Source organism: Gallinula chloropus (genome assembly GCF_964237585.1).
Source record: "Gallinula chloropus genome assembly, chromosome: 1".
In the NCBI taxonomy this organism is placed as follows: Eukaryota; Metazoa; Chordata; class Aves; order Gruiformes; family Rallidae; genus Gallinula; species Gallinula chloropus.
Genome location: NC_140085.1, coordinates 100,629,538 through 100,650,200, shown reverse-complemented (window position 1 = coordinate 100,650,200; position 20,663 = coordinate 100,629,538). Strand labels below are relative to the sequence as shown.

Genomic DNA, 20,663 nt, shown 5'->3' with positions numbered 1-20,663 from the left:
CTCAGGGGTCTGAAAACCAGTATCCCCTTCATCAGCACAGGTCTGATGGCGGGGGGAGGGGGCAGGTGCTTGGTTGTCCATTCAGAGGTGACTGAGGAAGGTGCCTCCCACATCACCCTGGATCATCTCTGGAGATTATCCAGCCAAAGACCCCAGCAGTGACACAGCCCTCTGCAGCTTGCAAAACCAGAGAGAACCACAGCAGTCACTGGTACAACAGTCAGCTTTACATTCATGGAGAACATCAACCACCTGCTCTCAGAGGCTGCCTGGGACACGGAAACAAAATGCAGAGAGCACAGAGCCGTGGTGCTCTGAGGAGCCCTCCTCTTCTCCTTCATCCCCTCATGGGCCATAAAACCACAAACATTATGCAAGGCTCATTGGACTGACAGCTAAGATTTGTGTCGATAGTTTGTTGAGCAGCAGGGAGACAGGAGAGGTAAAAACCATGGAGACCCACACGACTTGTTCCATTAAGGCATCATTCGACAGCTACTGCTCCAGAAAAGAAGAACCTGCTGCCAGAACATGTTTCAAATGTCCTTTAAACGTCCTCCTGGCCACCCTGAGCTGTGACAGAAAGGGTCTCTTCTGGAAGCTGTTACCAAGGATTTCTCTTTCTCCCTCTGTCTCACACACATACGTATGCAGAGAGATGTGCCACGAAGAAGCATATTACTCCAGGGACCATATCCAGTCAACAGTGTTTCCTAGGGAAATAATCTAAAATGATGAACATCATCAACCTGACCTTGCAAGCAGTAAAAAATGTATTACAAGGCAGGCTAATCAAGATAAATGGAGAAGATTAACCTGGAGATGAGGGCAAGGAAGGAGGGAGAAAAGAAAGAGGATAGACAGCTCATGAGGCTCCTGGAGCTTGCAGCATCCTCTGACTATTCCAAAGACATGCTAAGGATTGGGGATGGTGGAAGAGAGTATGAAAAGGGCCACTGCACAGGAACACGAAAGGAGGACTGACCACAGTGCAAGAACCTGACCCAAGAGGTGCTAAAAGCCTCACTCCAAACATCAAGCCCAGCCCTAAGGACAAGACAGCAATAAACCATTGAGCGCAGCGGTGACCCAGAGTTGCCCAGAACATGTATCCTTGCAGCTTTCATGGACAACAGAAGGTGCCACCAAAATATATGTGGCAAGGTCTACAGAAGGCATGCAACTCTCTCCACTGGCTGTACATGGAGCATAAGCACCTTGTAGGCTTTCCGTCTCCCCTTGCCAAGCCAGGTGCCTGTTGCCTACATGCTGCACATTCTGCATGGGCACCCATGGCCCTGGTGGCTTCCAGAGGGAAAGGACTCAATTTCTGTTAGGGGTGAAAGTCAGGCTCTTTGATCACTAGCTGCATTTGGAGACACCTCCAGCAGAGCAAAAGATACAGCCACTTACTAGACAAGAGCTCCGACACCTCAATACAGCATGTGCAGGCTTTGGTAGGAGCATCTCTCTTCTTCAACCCTGCTTGACCCATCCCTCTCCCTTCTTCCCCAGCTTATGTCTGCTCTGGTGCTCTGATGGATGGAGGTGGCAACCTGAAAGCCACCTCCAACTCACAACAGCCCAGAGGCCAGACCAAGTTGCAGTCACCTTGCCTCCCCTCCCAGAAGAAACCCCCATTAACGGCATATGAGGAGCAGAGAGAGGACCTCATTCCCAGAGGTGGATAAGGGGGCTCCAACATACCCACCGCTGAAGAGCTGAGTGATCCCACCTGAACCACGCGCAAGTGTGACACATCAGTTGTAGGCCTGAGTGCAGCCTTCACTCTGGAGAGACCACTACAGCACCGGTACGCACCCCATCCTCACAAAGTGCACCCCAGCCCCTCCCACAAGCTCTTGGCACTCACCTGGCCGCAGGACCCTGATTTCCAGCAGGTTGGAGGTCCTGTCTGCCAGCCGCGTCCAGCTGCTGTTGTAGTTCTTCCTCCAGAGCTCCGCCACGCACTGGTACTTGCCGGCCTCCGTGTCGCTCGCCCTGCTGATGCTCAGGCGCACGTTGTTGCTGGACTCGGCCTTCTCGATGGCGGTGCGGGTTCGGAAACCCCCGTACCTGTCGCCCCACTGGACGCCGCCGTCGCGCGTGAAGGTGACCAGGTCGTGAAACTCGGTGCTGCCTGCCGGCTGGAAACGCCACGTCACTGACACCGGCACCCACGATGGGTAGTGGGGCTTGATGATGCACTGGAGGTCAAAGGACTCGTTGTAGGTCACCCCAGGGGTGCGGGAGATAGCTGTGACGGCGAAGCCAGCCTCTGCGGGAAGAGAGAAAAGGGTTTTGAGGGACACCGGCGTATCAAGGCCCTGCCGACAACACGCAGAAGCTAGAGAGTGGTCACCCAGTCGTGGGCCTGGAATAACCAGCTGGGGCCTGCGTCGTGCTGGCTCCATGTCTGCAGTCACCAAGCAGCACAAACAGCAGTGGCAGAAATGCGCTCAGCTGCCTGTGCAGCGGCAGCAGGGGTCATGCTTGGTTTCTGCCCAGAGGAGCAAGATCCCCAGAGACCCAGAGGGCAAGCAGCCATCCCCTGCCCTTCTGTACGCTGCCAGAGCCCCACGCGGGAAAGCAGAAGCCAGGCAGCAGCACAAGGTAGGGCAGCTGCCCAGCACCAGCCTGACTTGCTTGCAGACCCTGTGCTTCACCTCTGCCTCTTGGTGCCCATCCCCCCCACCCCGCCCCCAGCTCTGTGGCTGGTTGCTGCAGGTGAAGGAAAGGTGGCGAAAGCCAGAATGCAGAGAGGAGGTGGCAGCAGACACAGAATACCAGGATGAAGGAGACTGAAAGGAGAGATGCGGGTTACTCCTGCTCTTCACGCAGCCTGGCTTTTTGTTCTCTTCAAGATGGCAGCTCCAAGAGACCTGTATGCAGTTATCCTCACGTGTCCCCCACTCCACAAGCAGGTCAGTACTTTTTGACTCAGCTATCCCCCAGCACTTTGTTGGTTCAGGGGAGTTTAAAACCAGCAGTCTACTAGTAGTTTGGAGATAACGTATTCCCAGGTGACTTGGCTTACATTTTGGGTCAGGGCATTTCCATTGCTCATTTGTTCTGAGCCGCAGGGAGAAATGTTTTCTTCTCTTCCAATCACTTCGGTGCAGGCAGTGGATTCAGCCAGGACCCTGTTTTCTATCAGCAACACCCCCAAGAACCGCTGCCTTCCTGGCTGGCTGCAGTCCTCCCCGCCGCTGCAGTACCGGCTGTCCTGACATCTGGCACAGCCACCACTGCAAGGGAGAGCCCGGACAGTGCCCAAAAGAAACAGGCACATCTTCTGAATCGGCACAGAGCCTCAGCCCACCACTGGCTTGAAATCAGAGCTGAAGTGATGAGCTGGGCTCTCACCACATCCCACAGAGCTGCTGCCATGGGACAGACCAGCCGCGGCACAGACACCACCCTGACTGGACACTTCTAGCAAGGGCCCCACGGTGTCACCATGTCTGAGCTCCAGGACATGTAATTACTGAGAAAACAGCCAACCCTTGTGAGCAAAGTCCCTTGCAATGTGTTCAGTGAGTACCCAGGAGAGGAGAGCGAGACCCAGGCTGCGTCCCCTCTGTGGGGCTGATGCATCCCATCCCCTGGCAAGGCCTCACCTTCAGACCCTGCAGCAGCCTCCCTGCACTGCAAGCGTGTTACTGAGCACTGCTGGGCCCGCAATGGCCTTGCAACGCCAACTCAACTTCCCAAGACCAAGCTGACTCCATAAAGTTTAATACAGCTAGCCCAGGCTTGGAGGCTTCCTGAAGCAGTCCCCCCTCACCCTGCCTGCTCTGCTCCTGCCCCAGCCAGCCAGGTACCGACGTCCCTGCTGGGCACTCCAGAGCCTCAAAAGTTCAGGGACGTCTGGACATTTCTCTCCTGCATATTGCTTCTGAACCACCCCGTACATAGATTTATGGGTTTCAATATCACCTGTGCTGGTTCAGCTAAGGAGTTTCTTACCCTGGCAGACTGGCAAATGATTAGACCTTAAGTTGAAATGTGAGTGTCACTAAATTTACTGCATTTTTTTTTAACTAGCAATTTCTGTAGCCATAAAGATCTCTTGTTCTTTCCTAGCACCTTCTATTTGAGTTTCTCAGCACTCTTCAAAAACGTTAGGTTGAACAAAAAAATACCGGATTCAGCAGCAATGAAACAATACTCAATATTTTCTCCATGGAATTTTCATGAGCTAATTCAGCTTTGCTAGCTGTAGGAAGAGAACGTGGGAATTTCTTAGGACTTAACAGAATATACCCAACAGCTGGCAATTTCTGTGGGACAAGGAGCAAAGGAGGAGGGACAACTGCCTTTCCATCACATCTTCTGGAGCTCCTGGGCAATTCTGAGCATCTTAAATTTTAACAAGAGTAAAAGCGATGCATTTAAAAATCTCAACACTTAATGTCACTTAATTCTACAAGTTGCAGAGCAAAGAGAAGGGCTGATACATGGACTTACAGCGTGCCCGATGCTGCTGGACTGTAAGGGAAAGACACCACTGAAACCAGATGAGAATCTGCTTCTAGTTGCTTACAAACTAAGGCCCATACCTGCTTCTGGAAGCTCGGTAGCAAAGATTTCTAGCTCCAGACAGAACAGCCTCTGAAGTAAGGTCAAAAGTGAAGGGGAGCAAGGAGGGAAAAAAAGCAAGATTTTAAACAGAGTATGATAGAACTTGGAAGGCTGGTCTCTCACAAATCTTGCCAAAGCTTAAGATTAATACTGTGGAGAACCAAAAAAAAAAAAAAAAAAAATTAAATTAAAAATTCCTATTTTGACCTTTCACTAGCACTCCCCAATTGTTTATAGCCCTGGTGCTCTGCAAATCAGCAGCCTCACAGAAGCAGTCATCCCTTCTTCAGTCTCCTGCAAGTAATTCCCAGTCCAGGCAAAAATCCCCAAATGCCCCACCTGCCCCTCTTCTAAACAGATGAGGTTTCACAGTGTTTGAAATGGAAGAGCAGAGCACCAGCTCCCAGCTTCTAGTTCAGCTTGGTCATGGACAACGGCGTGGTTCCTTGCCAGGCAGCTCAGCGCCTCTCAGAGAGGCACATATTCTTGACCCTCATCTTCTGCTGGCTTCTGGTGCTGTCGGAGAAGCTTGTGATTTCTGGTGGCAGGGCAAACAGATGCCCGGTGGCTTGCTCTCCTGGTCTGGTGAGTGGAGGTAAGGTTTACCCAGGGCACACAAGGAGGCTGCGATGTCCATGGACTACCAATGGAGCATTGCCACCCACTGCCTACAGCCCAGCTCCAGTGCAGGGGGACGTGCTGTGGGGACTGGCTGCCTCTCTCCTCAGAAGGACGCTGGAAGCACTGCCTGCCTCCTCAGCCACTCCCTGCTTGGCTCCTGCCACAGCCACCCCTCAAACTTTGCCCCCACACACACTGGGGCATGTTTTGCACCAACCTACATGTAGCTGTGGGCAGGCTGCTGGGTGCCTCCATTTTGCCAGCAAGCAAGGGTGGGAGTGCTGTGAGCAGCCCTGGTTATTCACAGGTGACCTCCTGGGGTGGGGGGGAGCCTGGGTGTGCGGGGAGCACGATCCTGCAGCCCCTGCGCCTTGAGTACTCACCCAGAGCAGTGATGGACACCGGGGTGCCCGCGTGCCGCTCCCCAACCATCTGCCACTCCCCATCCAGCGTCCGTGTCCACTCCGCCACCCGGCACTCGTAGTGGCCTTCGTCCGCCTTGATGCTGTTGAAGATCTCCAGGGTGAAGGAGCCGGGCCGGACCTGCTCCACCTGGATGCCCCCGTAGCTGCTGCGCTCGGCGTACGAGGGTCCCGGCTGCAGGGTGCCCTCACGATCCAGACGCACGATTTCACTGCGCCGGTTCAGCTTGTCCACCAGCTGCCAGACAACAGAGAGGCGGCTCTGGGGCCCAAAGCCCGAGCGCACGTTGCAGCCAAAACGCAGGCTCTCTCCCTCCAAGACATTGCTGGCGTTGTTGATAATCTCCAAGGAGATGCTGGTTTCTAAGGAGAAAAACGCATACACACAGTGCAGATGACACACACTCGCCACTTCTCGGTCTGCAAGAAGGACGCTGCCGGCCAGAGAGGCTTTCTACCAGGTGCAGGAGACTGCCCACGCGTTTGGGTCCAGGCATATCTTAACCCCATGCATGACCACATCCAAAACCAGCCTGTGGGCAGCGAGCTGCTCCTGGTGACTCGCACACTCAAAGCAGGTGTAGGCCAAAGCCGGGAGAAATCTCTCTGCCTATGGCTCACGAGGCATTGCCGCGTCTTCTGGTCGCAGGTCCAGGATGGAATCTCAGCAAAACTTGAGGGAATTTGTGTTGCTACAACATGCACCACATGCAACCGGCTCTGCCAAAAAAAAAAAAGCTTCCAGCTCCCTGGGCTTTTCAGTTCATGCTGATCATCATCTTGCCAGGTCCACTCCTACAACACCTTTTGGGAGAAGGTCTCTCAAACTCCCATCACTAGTGACACTAGAGGTAACTATCAATGTTTGGTAACATCAAAAAATAAAACCACCCCAGTATCCTGAGCTTCCCAGAGTTGTAAGGCTGTTTTTTCAGAGATACCAAGCGCTGGTTACTCCTGCTGTCTTCTGTCAGAGTTATGGACACTTTAGCACCCTTGAAAAATCATCACATTTGTTCCTAGAGCTGGTGATTTATCAAATGGCAAGAATGAAATCTGTCTGAGAGGTGGCTGTGCCTTAGAAGCACTAGATGTCATGCACTTGCCTGATGCAAGATTACTAGCTGGAGTGATTTTCAAAGCCAAGCAAATGAGACCAAATATTGTAGGAGAGAAAAGAAATAGAATTTCTCTTAGAGAAATGAGGAGGTGAAAAAAAAAGCTAGAGGAAAGGGCTGTATTTCTGTAAAAAAACTAAGAGAAGGGAAACAAGCTCTGCAAAAATTCCTCTTGCAGCTCCCCTCTGCTTGGTGAAAGCCTGCTGCCAGGGTCGCCTGGGCAGCACACGCGTGGCTTGTCACGCCACGGCAACCTGAGTTTCCAAGAGCAAAACAAGGAATGAGTCATGGACCCTCTCCTCTCCCCCTGCTACTTCTGCATTTGTCACATCTGTCTGACAAACAGACAAGGCATTCAGGCAAGCCTTTGGCAGAGTTGTTTTCACCGGGGTTGGTGGACACACACTGACCACGACAAAGCTCCGTGCTGAAGAGCAACCCGGGGCCCGAGGAGCTCAGGAACCCTGTTTTTTCCAGTCTTGCACGCCAGCTGAACAGCAGCCATTGAACGGTCTGCAGGAACCCAGCAGCTCTTAGGGTAACTCAGGGCCAAGCCCGTCTCCCCCTTACATCTGCTGAGTACTTCAGAGCACCCGCCTCTAAAGGAGAGAGGTGTGAAGAGCAAGTTCAGAGGCTGCCACACATACCTTCACCTCAAGGCCAAAACAGCCAGCTTAGGGCCACAATGAGGGTGTGTTTCCCCAGCTATTAGCTGACACATATCCCCCCTTCTCTATTATCCCCTCCCCATCAAAAAAAGAGAAAAATTTTTAAAAAATCTGGGGATTTGAAGCCTGCACAGCATCCAAACTCTTATCCTCCTCCCTCTTCCGCAATTGCCCCAGTCTAGGCACATCATGGCCTCACCAGTTAGCCGCCCAGGTGAGCAGTGTCCCCCCAGGAGGGGATGGACTCTACTTACTGAGAGGCAGGACGGTGATGGGGATGTTCTTCGGCCGCTTGCTCTCTTTGTCGATGAAGTCCCCCGTCACGGTCTTCTCGCGCTCCGTCACCCGGCAGTTGTACTTGCCGCTGTCCTCAAGGCGGAGGCGGTAGATCTTCAGCACAAAAACGTTGTCGCTTTCTTTGGCGACCTTGAGCTGGCCCAGGGCCTCGCGCTGGGCAAACTCGTTGTTGAGCACTGGCACGGCATTGGGTCCCAGGCTGGCGATGAGGGAGCTGTTGAAGGCCCAGGAAATGGAGAAGTAGCGGTCAGGGACATTCTGGGCCTCCAGGATGCACCGAAACTCCACCGGCTCACCCACGATGTACATCCGCTTCTCCGTCTCCAGCCGCACACTGAAGTCCTTATCTGGGGAGAGACAGACCGATTCACACCAGCATGGCAAAGCCCATCAGGAAAGCCAGCACACCTCATGCCAAGGATTTACTTGCTGCTCCCTGTATGGCCAACATCCCTCAGGGACGGACATCTGAAGTGGAGGGGTTAGGGGCTTGCTCTTGCTGTGAGAGCCCAGATCAGCCATCCTGCACAAGAGGCAGCCTGCTGCCAGCAGGTAAGAGCTGCAAGGCTTCCTCGGACATAACCGGGGACACCAGCTGCCGGTGGCACTGTGGGATGTGACACGGAGCCTAGTACTATTCCCACCCTGCTCAGCCAGGGGCAAGAGGCAGGGCTTTTGGGAATACTGGAGAAGAAAACTGCTTGCTGAAAGTTTTGGGTTATTTTTCTGCTGTGCCACTCTTACTTCCTCATTTACCTCATTGCCTCTGCTAATACCAAGGAAAAGGATCTGGGGGTGTTGGTGGACACTTGCCTGAACATGAGCCAGCAGTGTGCCCAGGTGGCCAAGAAGGCCAATGGCATCCTGGCCTGTATCAGGAATAGCGTAGCCAGCAGGACTAGGGAGGTGATTACCCACCCTGTACTCAGCTCTGCTGAGGCTGCACCTCGAATACTACATTCAGTTTTGGGTCCTTCATTACAAGAAAGACATCGAGGCCCTGGAGCATGTCCAGAGAAGGGCAATGAAGCTGGTGAAGGTTCTGGAACACGTCTTATGAGGAGCAGCTGAGGGAACTGGGACTGTTTAGCCTGCAGAAGAGGAGGCTCAAGGGAGACCTTATGGCTCTTTACAACTCCCTGAAAGGAGGCTGTGGTGAGCTGGGCGTCAGCCTCTTCTCACAGACAACTAGCAATAGGACAAGAGGGAATGGCTGCAAGTTGCACCAGGGGAGCTTCAGGTTGGAAATTAGGAGAAATTTCTTCTCAGAAAGAGTGGTTGGGCATTGGAACGGGTTAACCACTCAGGGAGGTGGTGGAGTCACTGTCCCTCTTGGGAAGTTTAAAGAAAGATTGGATGAGGTACTTAGGGACATGGTTTAATAAGTAATATAGGTGGTAAGGGGATGGTTGGACCAGATGATCTTGGAGTTTTTTTCCAACCTTAGAGATTCTAAGTGCTGAAGATGTTTTAGCTCCTGTGTCAGTACCAGACGAGGTCAGGAGACAGGGCCTGCCACCCTAGCCCCCTTGCAGGCCCGATGTCCCCTGCTTGCTCTTTGCTGACATTTGCCCTGCCTGCAGGCAGTACTTTGTCTCTCCTTTGCTTCACCCTGCCCAGCATGGCACACAGCAAAGGAGGGAGCCAAGCCCCAGCCACCTAACAAGGCACAGCTCTGCTATTCACCGCCTCCCTCTCCCACCACGCAACCAAGCGAGAAAAGGCTGAGGAGACACTGACCTGTGGCTTGCACATTGACGACGGCACCCTGGGAGCGCTTGCGGGTCATGGCATACCAAGACTTGTCCGGATCCTGGATCCACTCCGCCGCCTCGCAGTAAAACTCTCCCTGATCTGACGGGTGGAGGTTGTAGATGGTGAGCTTTGCAGTGGTCTCCCCAACCTTGTCCAAGCGGACATCCCCTGTGGCTTGTCGCTGGGCGTAGGCGCTGCCGGCCCGCAGGACGAAGTCGCGGCTGAGGGAGATGACCTCCACGGGCACCTCGCTGCCTCGCTGCCGGTACCAGGCGATGGAGACGTGGCTGTGCTGGGCTGTGCTCTTAGACACCTCACACTTCAGCTCCAGGGAGTCGCGCTCCACTTTGTTCAGTGTCTGCGGGATGGCCGTCACTCGCAGCGAGTCGGGGATCACTGCAGCCAAGGGGGACACACAGCCCAAGAGTTAGCAATGCCGAAACGCTGAGTCTAAAGCTCAGATCTATTAACAGAGACATGGGGGAGATGTTTCTTTTTGTGGTTGTAATTAGTCGTTAAGCATTAGCAAAGTCCTGTTAGCTCATATCTAGCCCCCAGAAAGCATCCCCAAAGCCCACGGCTGGGGAGGACCTGCAGCACATATTCCAGTGCTGTACTTAAATTCTGGCTCAATGGCCCCAGCGACCGCACAGGGTTTTCTGTCACACTGCAAAGCTCTACAGCGTAGTACCTCTGCTTCCCATCCAAGTATTTTGTGACAGTGGGCCATCCCTCCATCACGTGCCCCCAGCATGCTTCATGACCTGCCCACATCCTTCAGCCACTCCTTAGCCTTGCACCACAGCCTTCGCCCCTCAGTACCGCTTGGGGCCAAGCTAAACATACTTAGTTCTTTTAATCTTCCCTCATAAAAAGTCAGGAGATCCAATTCCTGTCTCCTTTGCTTATATCTTTTCATGTTTTAATGACCCCCCTCAGGCCAAAACTGAAGGGGTCTCTGCACTGAGAGGGAAGTGGCTCCTCTGAGGGCAGTGCCTGCTCCGGGACACAGCCACACCACAGCGCTTGGTAAGAAAACCGCTGGCTACTTCACCAGCTGATTAACCCGAGGAAAGACAGTACAGCCACTAAAGTCAGTCCTGCCGACACTGCCTGGTTTTATCAAGCATCTTCATTTTAGCATGAGGTTCTACCACCAGAAGACAAGGCTTTCTTGAACATCAGGCTTTCCAGACTCTGTTGTCTCAGGAAACATCACGCAGAAAGAAGAATGCAAGCCTGCTCCCCAGCCCTGCAGACAAGGCAGCGCCAAGCGAGCCTGCCTGCGCTCGCAGTTTTGCTGTGTACCGGTGGAATATAATTACCATATCTCAGTTCAGTTTCATTGACAGCACTGGAAGGTTTGATGAAATTAGCTGAGCTGAGGAAAGCTGCATCTGTTTCGTTCAGGCACGGCTACAGAAAGCAACGAGCTGCCGTGAAGGCAACCACTGGGATTATTTATGGCAGAGAAATCAAAAGGGGGGAAAAAAATAAATAAATATGGAGCAAATAAGAGCAAAATCTTCCCATGCCCAGCCCAGTTGGGAGCACTCACTTCTACCATGTGCTCGCTACCCAGGGAATTTTCTGTCCTGGCAAGGAAAGTACCGGTAAGGCCATTTACATGGCAGGTGATTGCCCCTGTCCCTGCAGCCACATCTCCTCCCCCGACTCCCTTCCTCTCATCTTTCTAGCTGAGGGCTCCTGTGCCCTGGTCCCCTGCCCACCAGCCACAGCTGGGACTGGCTGCAGCCAGGAGCCCACCCCACTTTGCCTTTCCCCTTTCCCTCTGACTTTCCACCAAAGCAGCAGCGACAGCGGCAGCTAACCTTGCCGGTTCACACTGCTGCACAATGAGATTTAAATTTCGCATTTCAGACCTTTCTGAATAATTTCCAGAGCTGCTCAGCTCCGTTCTCTTTGCCCTCCAGCCACAGGCTCTTATAACTTTCCTTATGTTATTTAAATAAATTAAACCTGATCAGCAGCTTGCTGGGGTTACTTTCCTGCCGAGCTGCTTCTGAGGCAGAGCTGAGCTCCCTGCTACACCAGCCTCAACACAGCAGCCTATGAAAGCGGGTGTCTGTGAAGAAAGTGGGCCCGTCCCCCTTCCCTCAATTTGACAGCCCAGTGCACCTCATGGGTTGCTTGCGTGCCCCCTCTAAATCTGCTCAGCAGTACAGCTGCCCGCTGGGTAAGCACAAGTCAGAGAGCAGAGGGCGGGCACTGGGTTTGCCAGGTGCTGAGCCTGCCCCACACCTCAGGAGTAATGCCAGGGAGACTGCCCAAAGGCTGGGCCTCAAGCAAGTGCTTTGCCACACCATGCCCGGAGCAGGTTAGGGGATGGCACAGGCACCGTTTCGCCAGCTGCACCCGTGACTTTGTATTTCCAGGTCAGAACCTGGCTGGAGGGCTCACATCTTCTACATCACATGGGCAAGCTATTGCAAAATACATTCCCAGAGAAAAAACAGGAGGCGGCAGTGTGCTGTTGAAGGCTGTAATTTAACTGTGATAACGCCTGACATGCTGTGCTGCATTCCTCCTGCTCTTTTTGTTGAAAAAGCCCAACAAGACCCTCCTGGTTAGAGGAAACTGCAAGACCTTTCGTGCATCAATGTCACCTTCCTGACCAGAAGGACCAGAGACCCACTTGTTACATAAAATCCCAGTTTCTGAAGGGTCACACCTGAGGAGGGACAGACAAGAGCCCTGAGCTGGCTGGACCAGTGGGAAGGCTCTGCGCTTTGCACCACTGCTCTCACGCTTGGCCAGCGATGCACAAATAACTGTTTTAGTTACACTGCAAGATGCCTTTCGGTTACCAGGTTTGGGGAGGGGGGAAGCGGGTAGGAGAAAGGGAAAATGCCGTTCTCAAGAGGCAGCCGAACGTGGCAGCAGGTCACAGCTCATTTCAGAAGCCCAACGAGCATTTCGTTCTGAGTGCTGCGGAGGGGCCACAGCTCTGCTGGGGCTCACACACCACCCCAAGGCACAGACCCCACTAGGCTGAGCCAACAAGAGGGCTAAAGGCATGGCTTAGCCCATTGGACCAGAAGAGATCAGGCCTGGAAGTCACAGAGAGGAAAGCAAGCAGGGAACACTGCAAAGGTGTTCTTCAGGACACGACAGCACATGTAGTGACGTGTGTTATCAGAAGTTCCTCCCAAGCCAGTCACCCTGCTCATGCTTCAAGGACATCAGTTTGCAAATCAGGATGTGAGTAACTCTTGTCACGGTGTTCACCTGAGAGCCCTGGCTCTGCTGGCACACTGCCGAGCTGCCTGCTCTCACCCTGCAGCTGCCTGCCATGGGAAGCACCAGGGTTTCTGGGGACATTCCTTGAGCTGAGCTCCGCTTGAAACCAAGGGTAAGCTTAGATAGAGTCATTGCTGTCTGAAAGGGAGCAAGGCCGCAGCTGAATCAGAGCTGAGGTGTATGCTGCAGAACACATCTCTCTGCTCACAGGACATGTCCCCCAAGCGTTTCCTCACTCAGCTCCTGCCTGTTTCTCCCATCTTTTCAATGTGCCATCCAGGCAGCCTGCCTTGCTCTTCCCTCAGGGGCCAAGCCTCGCCTCCTCCTCGCCCCCCAACACAAGTCCACCCCTGCTGCTACAATGACCCCTGGGTGCGTCAGCAGAAGCTCCCTTCTCTCCAGCATCAAGGTTAGGTTTGGCAGCAGGTGGCTGGACAGGGGAGAGGAGCAGCAGGAAAGCACTTCCTGGGAGCAAACCTACAGCACTACCGCCGCTCCAGAGGCAGCCTGCCAAGCCTGGCTATGGCCAGCAGCGTTGAGCTTGCACCTCGGGAAAAAAACCCAGCCCCCAAAACCTTAACCCCCCCCGGGGGAAACACAGCCTTTCCCATTAGCCCCCAGGCTGCGGGTTACTGCAGAGGGCACTGCAACAGGCACCCGGCAGCGGATGGGTGCTGAGCAGAGGGTGCTGGCTCAAAGGGCCCCGAGTGCCGCCAGCCCCTGAGGTACTACAGGCCCGTGCTGCCGCTAGAGGGTGCCAGGGGCCCGGCCAGGGAGAGGCCGGCGCCCCGCTGCCAGGCGCAGGGGTGCCCGGGGACGCTCCCCTTCCCCTGGGCCGGTGCCCAGGGGCATCCCTCCTCAGGAAGCCTTCCACGCACAACTCCCACCCGACCCACCTCAAACGCACACACCTCAACCACGCGCGGCCAGCGAGCGGTCAGCGAGCTAATTAAGGCTAACTCTAGGACAAGGAACTGGCTCACAGTCTCCCAGGAAACGAGCAGGGAGCAGACTGGAGTTCCCAGGTCTGGGCTCGGTGCACCCTTCAACACGGCTCTCCCCAAAGCCACCGGACCAGCTCTGTTTCCAGTGGCGCCCAGCACCGTGCTGCACTATGCCTGAGGCGGACAAAGACAACCCAGGAGTCTCCCTTTTCCCCAGGCTGGCTCTGGTTCACCCTTGGGTATCCAAAACCCCAACCACCCTCAAGTGGTAGGCTGCCAAAGCTTTTATATGCCAGACACAAACCAGACAGCTACCAACACGTCATTTACTCCCAGGCAAGGCAGCAAACCTGCCTGAGATGCTGTTTCCTTGCTGAGTGATGCAGGAGCATCAAGCTGGAAGCCAGAGGCTCCCTAGCTAGAGATGGTAAAACAATGCTGTGAAAACCACTTATGACCTCACACAGTAGAATAGAACTCACACAGGTTACCCAGAACAGTGGGGCCATCTCTGGGCTACTGGAGGACAATACCCTCCAGCCTCTTCTTCAACTCTGTGACAGTGTTTACCTGCTGATACACTTTAGAGACACCCTACGGTGATACCCTGTGTCCAAAACTGCCCACTTCATACTACCTGAACTGCCAAGTGCCAAGTGTGAAATATTTAGGAAGAACAAATATATGCACTCCCTGTTGCTAGGGAGCCACTTCTGGCTGAGAAATCCCGCTCTAGATTTTGCAGGGAATTAGTGTGAGAGTTATGTTTCCATCTGCCCCGCGACATCTTGCTGCCCTGCAGGGATCCCAGCTACAAACCTCGTTCCCCAGCCCCTCTGCTTTGTGTGTGCAAGAGGGGAGCAAGCTGCTCAGGAGGAACCGCAACACCAGTGCCACCAGCCACTGGTGACTGTACCACTGGTGGCACTGGTAGTACCGAATCACAGAATTACCAGTCCAGAGGCAGGAGCACTGACAGACACCGAATGGGGCCAGGAACCGCAATGTGGACGGGAACACGAGGCACAGGGACACAGCATTTTGTTACTATCCTCTGCAACCTGCTAACCCTCCAGCAGTCACCCATGCCACCCCTCAAAAGGAGTGTCTGCCACCAGAGCCACCTCGATGCCACAGAAACAGCTGGAAGGGACCTGTCCTCACCCATCTACCACAAGCTCTCAGGGAGCCATGCTCCTTATATTCCTCCCCACACTGCTATTGATTTCCCTTCCTTACAGGATCCAAATACGTGTGCATGCATGTGGCAGGAGGAAGGGGGTGGTGATAAGGCAGGAAAGATATCTAGATTAGCAACATAATCCTCTTCAAGCCCTCATGCCTGGCAATTAGCTGTACATGCCGATCCATACCCGCTGCAGCACACCAGACACTGCTCTTCCTCATCAATCAGAAGTTCATGTAATGCCTTCAGCATGGAGGAAAACACACACCGGACCATGCTTCACAAGTGTGCACAAACCCAAGCAGATCATGCTGCTGGGAGTGTCCCTTTGCTCACCTTATTTTTAAGTCCCAACTAAAAACCTGCAGGTGGCCTGGGGCAGGCAGAGCTGTGTTCCTGTTGTTGCTGCTTCTAGGTTTCCCCCCACTGCCTGAGGTCCTACCTGGGACCGGAATTTGAGGAGACAAACCTACCACCCCAAGATGTACTTTCACTGTGACTGAGGGCATGAAGTCTCCGTGCAACACTTTCTCTCACCCACCCAGACAAAGCAACAGGCTCCTGGTACCCAGGGAGGAAAAAGTAAAGCAAGAGTCAATCACCTGGTTGGTTTGGGGATTACTTTCCTTCCATAAAGCTCAACCTGCCCTGAGAAATAAGGATGGTTAAAAGTAGCTTAAATGAAAGGCAGCTAAAAGACTACCCATTAACTAGATTAAAAAAGAAGCCATGCACCTGTTAAAGTTAGCAAATTCACTCTGAGCTTCTGAAGGGACGAGCAGAACCTGTGCTGTGGACAGAAGCAGTCAGGATATCCTTTTAAACCTCAAATACACATTTACACCTTGTTTTAAATGGGAAGCTGAACTATGAAGTCACTTCCAGTTGCTGCGCAATCAAGAAGTACAGGGTGCAGAACTGCAGTCGCTTGCAATCGTATCGTTCCAACATTCGGCAGTAAGAGCAGGAAAACAAAAATAAAAATAAAAATAACCCCCCAAAACATGCCCCTGGTTTGCAGATGGGCAGCTTTTTTAAGAAGACAGTGTGTTACAGTTGCGGTTGCTGGCAGAAGGCGAGAGGGGAGCTGAAGAGTTAAGTAAGACGGCGCGGTGGTTGTTCCACAGCAGTAGTAATAAATCCTCTGATTACAATAGTATCCTTGTTTGTACATTAACGACTAGCTGGAACGATTATGCTGATAGAAATGCATCTCTCAAAGTGACTGGGTGAGTTCAAGCTGCCAGTGGGAAAGGGCACAGGAAAAAAAAGTAAATAATGTAGAGGAAAGGGGAACGGAGCATCAGAGGGAAGATGCAAAAACTGGAAATGAGGTCAGCTTTCCAACTCAGGGCCTGAGCTTCGTCTTGCTCGCTGTGGGCTCCGTTGTTGCACACCCAGCCTGCCCTGTAAGCCGGTCCAAGGCTGCCACTATGCTCCCTCCCAGGCAGCAGCGAGGATCCTGCTCCTGCTCCACACACACGCCCCGGGAGAGGAGGGAGAGGAGGTTCCTGGCCAAAGCCACGTGCCCAAGCTGCACGGGACTCTTGAGCCGGAGGGCGCGGTCACAAGCTGATACAGACACCCTGGGTGAAGGGGGAGGGATGCTCTCCTGCAGCTTTGGGTCTCAAGCCCCACATGAACCCAGAGGGGTTGGCAGCGGGCACCCCATAAGGCCACAAACAACCCCTTCCCTGTGTGCCCAGAGCTGGCGTGCAAGGGGAACAGATGTGCATAGCCCTAGCTCTGGCTTGTCCTTGATGGACCCAGGGGAGCTACAGCTTTCCCAGCTGCTTGCGAGCGTATCGGCTCCAGAAGAAAGGACACCTGCCCTCCCCTGTCCCCCTGGGTTTTACTCTGGCGCTCGAGCCTTGCCAGCACAGTGCTCTTCAGAGCAGTTCTCAGAGCTTCCTCTGGTTGGTGAGCAGCAGATGCTCTTCCAAAATTGCTGGTCCCCATCCCTTGACTGCTTCTGACTTAGCATGGTGGGTATCAGGAGCAGATTCGCACCTGCTGCCCCTGTTTCGTGGCCCCCCACTGCTGTTCTGCCCTCAGCTGAAGCCTCTTCAGGGAGCAGGGGAAGGCAGGCTCCCACTAACAAGCTCCTTTCTTCTCTCTCCACCCCCTGCATCCAAGAACACCCCAAGGAGCATCTGGTTATTAGGACAGCTAATTTAGGTGGAGAAGTTCAAGCGACCTCATTAACAGAAAAAAGAAAAAAACCCAAAGAGAATCCAGAAAGGGGTGGTAAAAGGACAAGGCAGCACCCAGCAGAGAGAGTCATCATTTGTTCATAATGCAAAAATCAGCCAGGGCATCAGAGGTGCAAACCCTGATGACAGGCAGCCCCAGAGGCAGAGATGCTAGGGATGCACAGGAGCCCAAAGAGCATGGTGAGCCAGGGGCAGAGCACAGGCCTCAGCTCTGCCTTCATCTTCCAGCCATGGCAATCCTGCTCTGCGAGGCAGATGCTTCAGTAGAGAAGGAGTGTGCAACCAGCCTGCATGGGAAAAAACCCCATGAGGTGATGGCAGAGATGGCATCCAAAGGGACAGGGCTTTTCCCTTCCCCAACACGGGGAAGCTCATGCTTTGTGACAGCCTGGATGTCCCCACTCTGTTACCCAGCACGTGGCAAGATGTAGTTCCTCAGATTCGGGCTCTGTGGTCACAGTGCACCCCACGGCAGGCCTGTGCCCAAGGCAGTCCCTGGTGAGATTCACTGTGGCACTGCCCAGCTCCTGCAGCTCTGCCGAGGGTGGGCACTGCCATGCTGGCCTCTGCCTGCCATGTCCCTGGCCATGGGATCCCCCTGTGCCCCTGTCCCAGCACCCAGTGACACCCAGCCAGGCAGCACAGCACCACTGAGCCCCCCTCACTGACTCCCTCCCAAACACAGCCCCTGGGGGAGGCATGCAGGGAGGGCAGCAGCAGGCTGCAGACCACCACACACCGCAGACCTGCTCACCTGCAGAGGTAACAACCCCCAGCAGCAAACCAAGGTGGGTCAGCTCCCAAATCCTTCCTTCTCCATCTCCCTCCCTCTTCTACAGTCTCACCTCTGTGAGGGTTTAGCCAATCCTGCACACCACTAGCGAGCTACCACAGCTTAAGACAAGCCTAAGCCCCTGCAAACAGAGCACATGGGCACACACCTCTGCCACCAAGGGTTAAGCTGATGAGTTTTACTTAACAGCACTTGTGAGCTAAGAGCAGGGACCGTGGGAATTTGCTGTGGCTTAAGCCAGCACAGGGCAACCTGCTAAGCCACAGCCTTCCAGAGCCCCAGAAAGCTCAAAAAAACCCTCAACACCCCCCTCTTCCCCCCACAGCCCAAAACCAGTGAGCAAACACTGAGCTGAGGAGCTAGTACAACCTGGGCTCCTCTGAAGCCGTGCGTGCCATGCTGTCTTAATGTTTTATACCTCTGAAGCTGAAGTTAAGAAATTACAGAAACGGGAAGCTTAGAAAATCCTCTTTTCTGTGAGATTTTTTTTCTTGTTAAAGCCTGATTTCATTCAGCCCAGCACACAGAGCTGAGGTGACACAGAGCTGAGCAGAGAGCCACGTAGTATCATTCTGGAACAACCAAAACAGATCATCTCGGGCCATATCCCCCCTGGCCTGTAACAATGTTTGTGGTGCTTTGTAGTCAGGTGAGTCGCCCTTCCCAAAAAAGACAACGTTCAGGTAGGATTCTCCTCTAACTTCAACTATATAAGTAAGACCAGGAGCAGCACTGGAGATAAGAGTGTGAGGGCTGCTTTCAGAGATTAGTGCCCCTGCTTCAAGAGCTCAGCAGAGATCACACAGGAGGTCAAGGTGCGCACGTGAGCGCTGGTTTTCCTTCACCCAGGCAATATTGAAGATCCGGAGACCTTGCGAGTGCCTTTCTCCCATCTGCCTTCTGGGACCTGACTTGTCCTGAGAGCTGCAAAGCCTGGGACCAGACCTTCCAAGGATCACTTCTTAAGCTCAGCAGCAGTCATTTGGTTTTGCCTAATGGCAAGGTGACACAGACCAAGAAATGCTGGGGAGACAGTTGTTTGGGGTTTTTTTCCACGCAACGTTTTTTAAACAAAACCTCCAGAGGCTCCCAAATAGAGAACCAGGGTCCACTCCCTCCAAAAACCACCTCCCTGCTGAACACATAAGAACAAAACATCTCAGCCCCCATGAGCAAAGCACCAAAAGAAGGACAGAATTAGGCTGGATTCTCTATTGCAGTCCAAATTTCTTTCTGTTCTGTCCATGTCTGGGTCTTGGGTTCCCATGGGAAGACAAAGTGAAAATGCTGGCGTTCTGATGCATGGACAGGCAAGATCAGAACCACATCTTCTTCACATGCAGATTACTGGGGCACAAGGTGGCTAATAAGCAGATGATAAAATGTTCTGACATCTAAGGATAAAAACCCCTCCCTGTACAAACCCAGCCAGTGTCAATCCTTTCTTTCTCTAGCACTCCTGCATAAAGCATGGAAATCACTCATAGCACACTGTGCAAACATACACCTTCACCAGACAGCAACTGTCTCCTGAGCCACAAAGTCAGCATGAGCTGGAGTGATTTCTGGGAGTTGGAATGAAGGATTTTGGCTCTCTTGGATATTTCCAAGCCACCTTCCTCCAACAAGCTTCTGGCAGCTCAGAACCATTATTCCGAAGCTGGCACTCCTGTGATGAATGAAAGGCATGCTCTGGCTCTCGCAGGATGGAGTCCAAGTCCTCCAACCACGAGGACCACCTGCTCTCCTCCTGCACTAGAGCCTGTGGAAAGCTGAATTAATACAAGCAATGCAAATTCAGCCAAAGAGTTGACAGACTACTTGCCATCTGATCAAGATATCACAGATAAAACTAGGTAGCACCTCATTCTGCAAATCCATTTTCCCCAGTGAGGTCTTTTTCCCAACTGCACCACCATTTTGCCTCTTACACACGTGGCTACGGCCATTTTTCCTCTTTCAGCTCTTCATGCTCCAAGTTACTTCTAGTTCAGGCAGTGGTGACTTGGGGGACAGAAGATAGGAAGAGGAGAAGTGAAATGCTGTGCTTGGAAGGGCTTTTGAGAGAGTGCAAAAGGTGCTCTCTTGCTCCAGGATGGCAATCAGCTAGTCCGGAAAAGCTCATCTGGCATGCACAACCAGCTGATTCTGCAGGAGAGTGCTTGGCATCTTTGTATTGAAATCTTTTAATAAATGTATTTATTTTTATATTGATTTGGGCATTCTCTCAGATTTCTGTTAACCTCTCTGGTGATCACCCCCATGACAGACGGCCACCATCAAGCCATTCTCCATGCAAAAGGGCGCAGTCTGCAGGGCTCGAGCAGCATCCCCACACTCAGCTACAGAAGGGGACATCGTTTTTCCCTACAAACTGTGCTATATTTGAAGGAGAGGAAGAAGATGACAGGGCATGTCGAAGCAGTGGGAAGAGCTGTGAACAAGGATCAGTTGATGGAAATAATGATGCCTTTCTGTGACAAAGTTCTGCGCTGCCTTGGCAAGGTGCATGAAGAAACCCTTTTGTTCACCACCTCTAAGGCAGCAGCAGCTCCTGAACCAGACAGGCAGAAAGGATTCACTCAACAGTTAGGTCCTGACATACAATTTGTATGCCAAACATTTTTGGAATGGCCCTTGAATACTTCTTATGTGGAGGGGGTGCAACACCTATCCAGGGGAAGTTTTGCTTTTCTTCCCCAACAGTGAGTGCTTCATAGAATCATAGAATGGTCTGGGTTGGAAGGGACCCCAAGGATCATAGAGCTCCAACCTCCCTGCCACAGGCAGGGCCACCAACT

At 53.1% G+C, this 20,663-nt stretch overlaps 1 protein-coding gene across 1 annotated transcript in view; it reads right to left on the bottom strand.

The window, feature by feature from the left end:
• Nucleotides 1–20,663, bottom strand: part of IGSF3 (immunoglobulin superfamily member 3) — a gene marked incomplete at both ends in the record, with an annotated part of 97,350 nt that overhangs the window by 23,946 nt on the left and 52,741 nt on the right. Inside the window, 4 exons of the mRNA XM_084261515.1 lie at nt 1,874–2,278; nt 5,589–5,990; nt 7,668–8,057; nt 9,451–9,861. Coding sequence (XP_084117641.1) covers nt 1,874–2,278; nt 5,589–5,990; nt 7,668–8,057; nt 9,451–9,861 — 1,608 coding nt within the window. The remainder of the gene's footprint in view (nt 1–1,873; nt 2,279–5,588; nt 5,991–7,667; nt 8,058–9,450; nt 9,862–20,663) is intronic.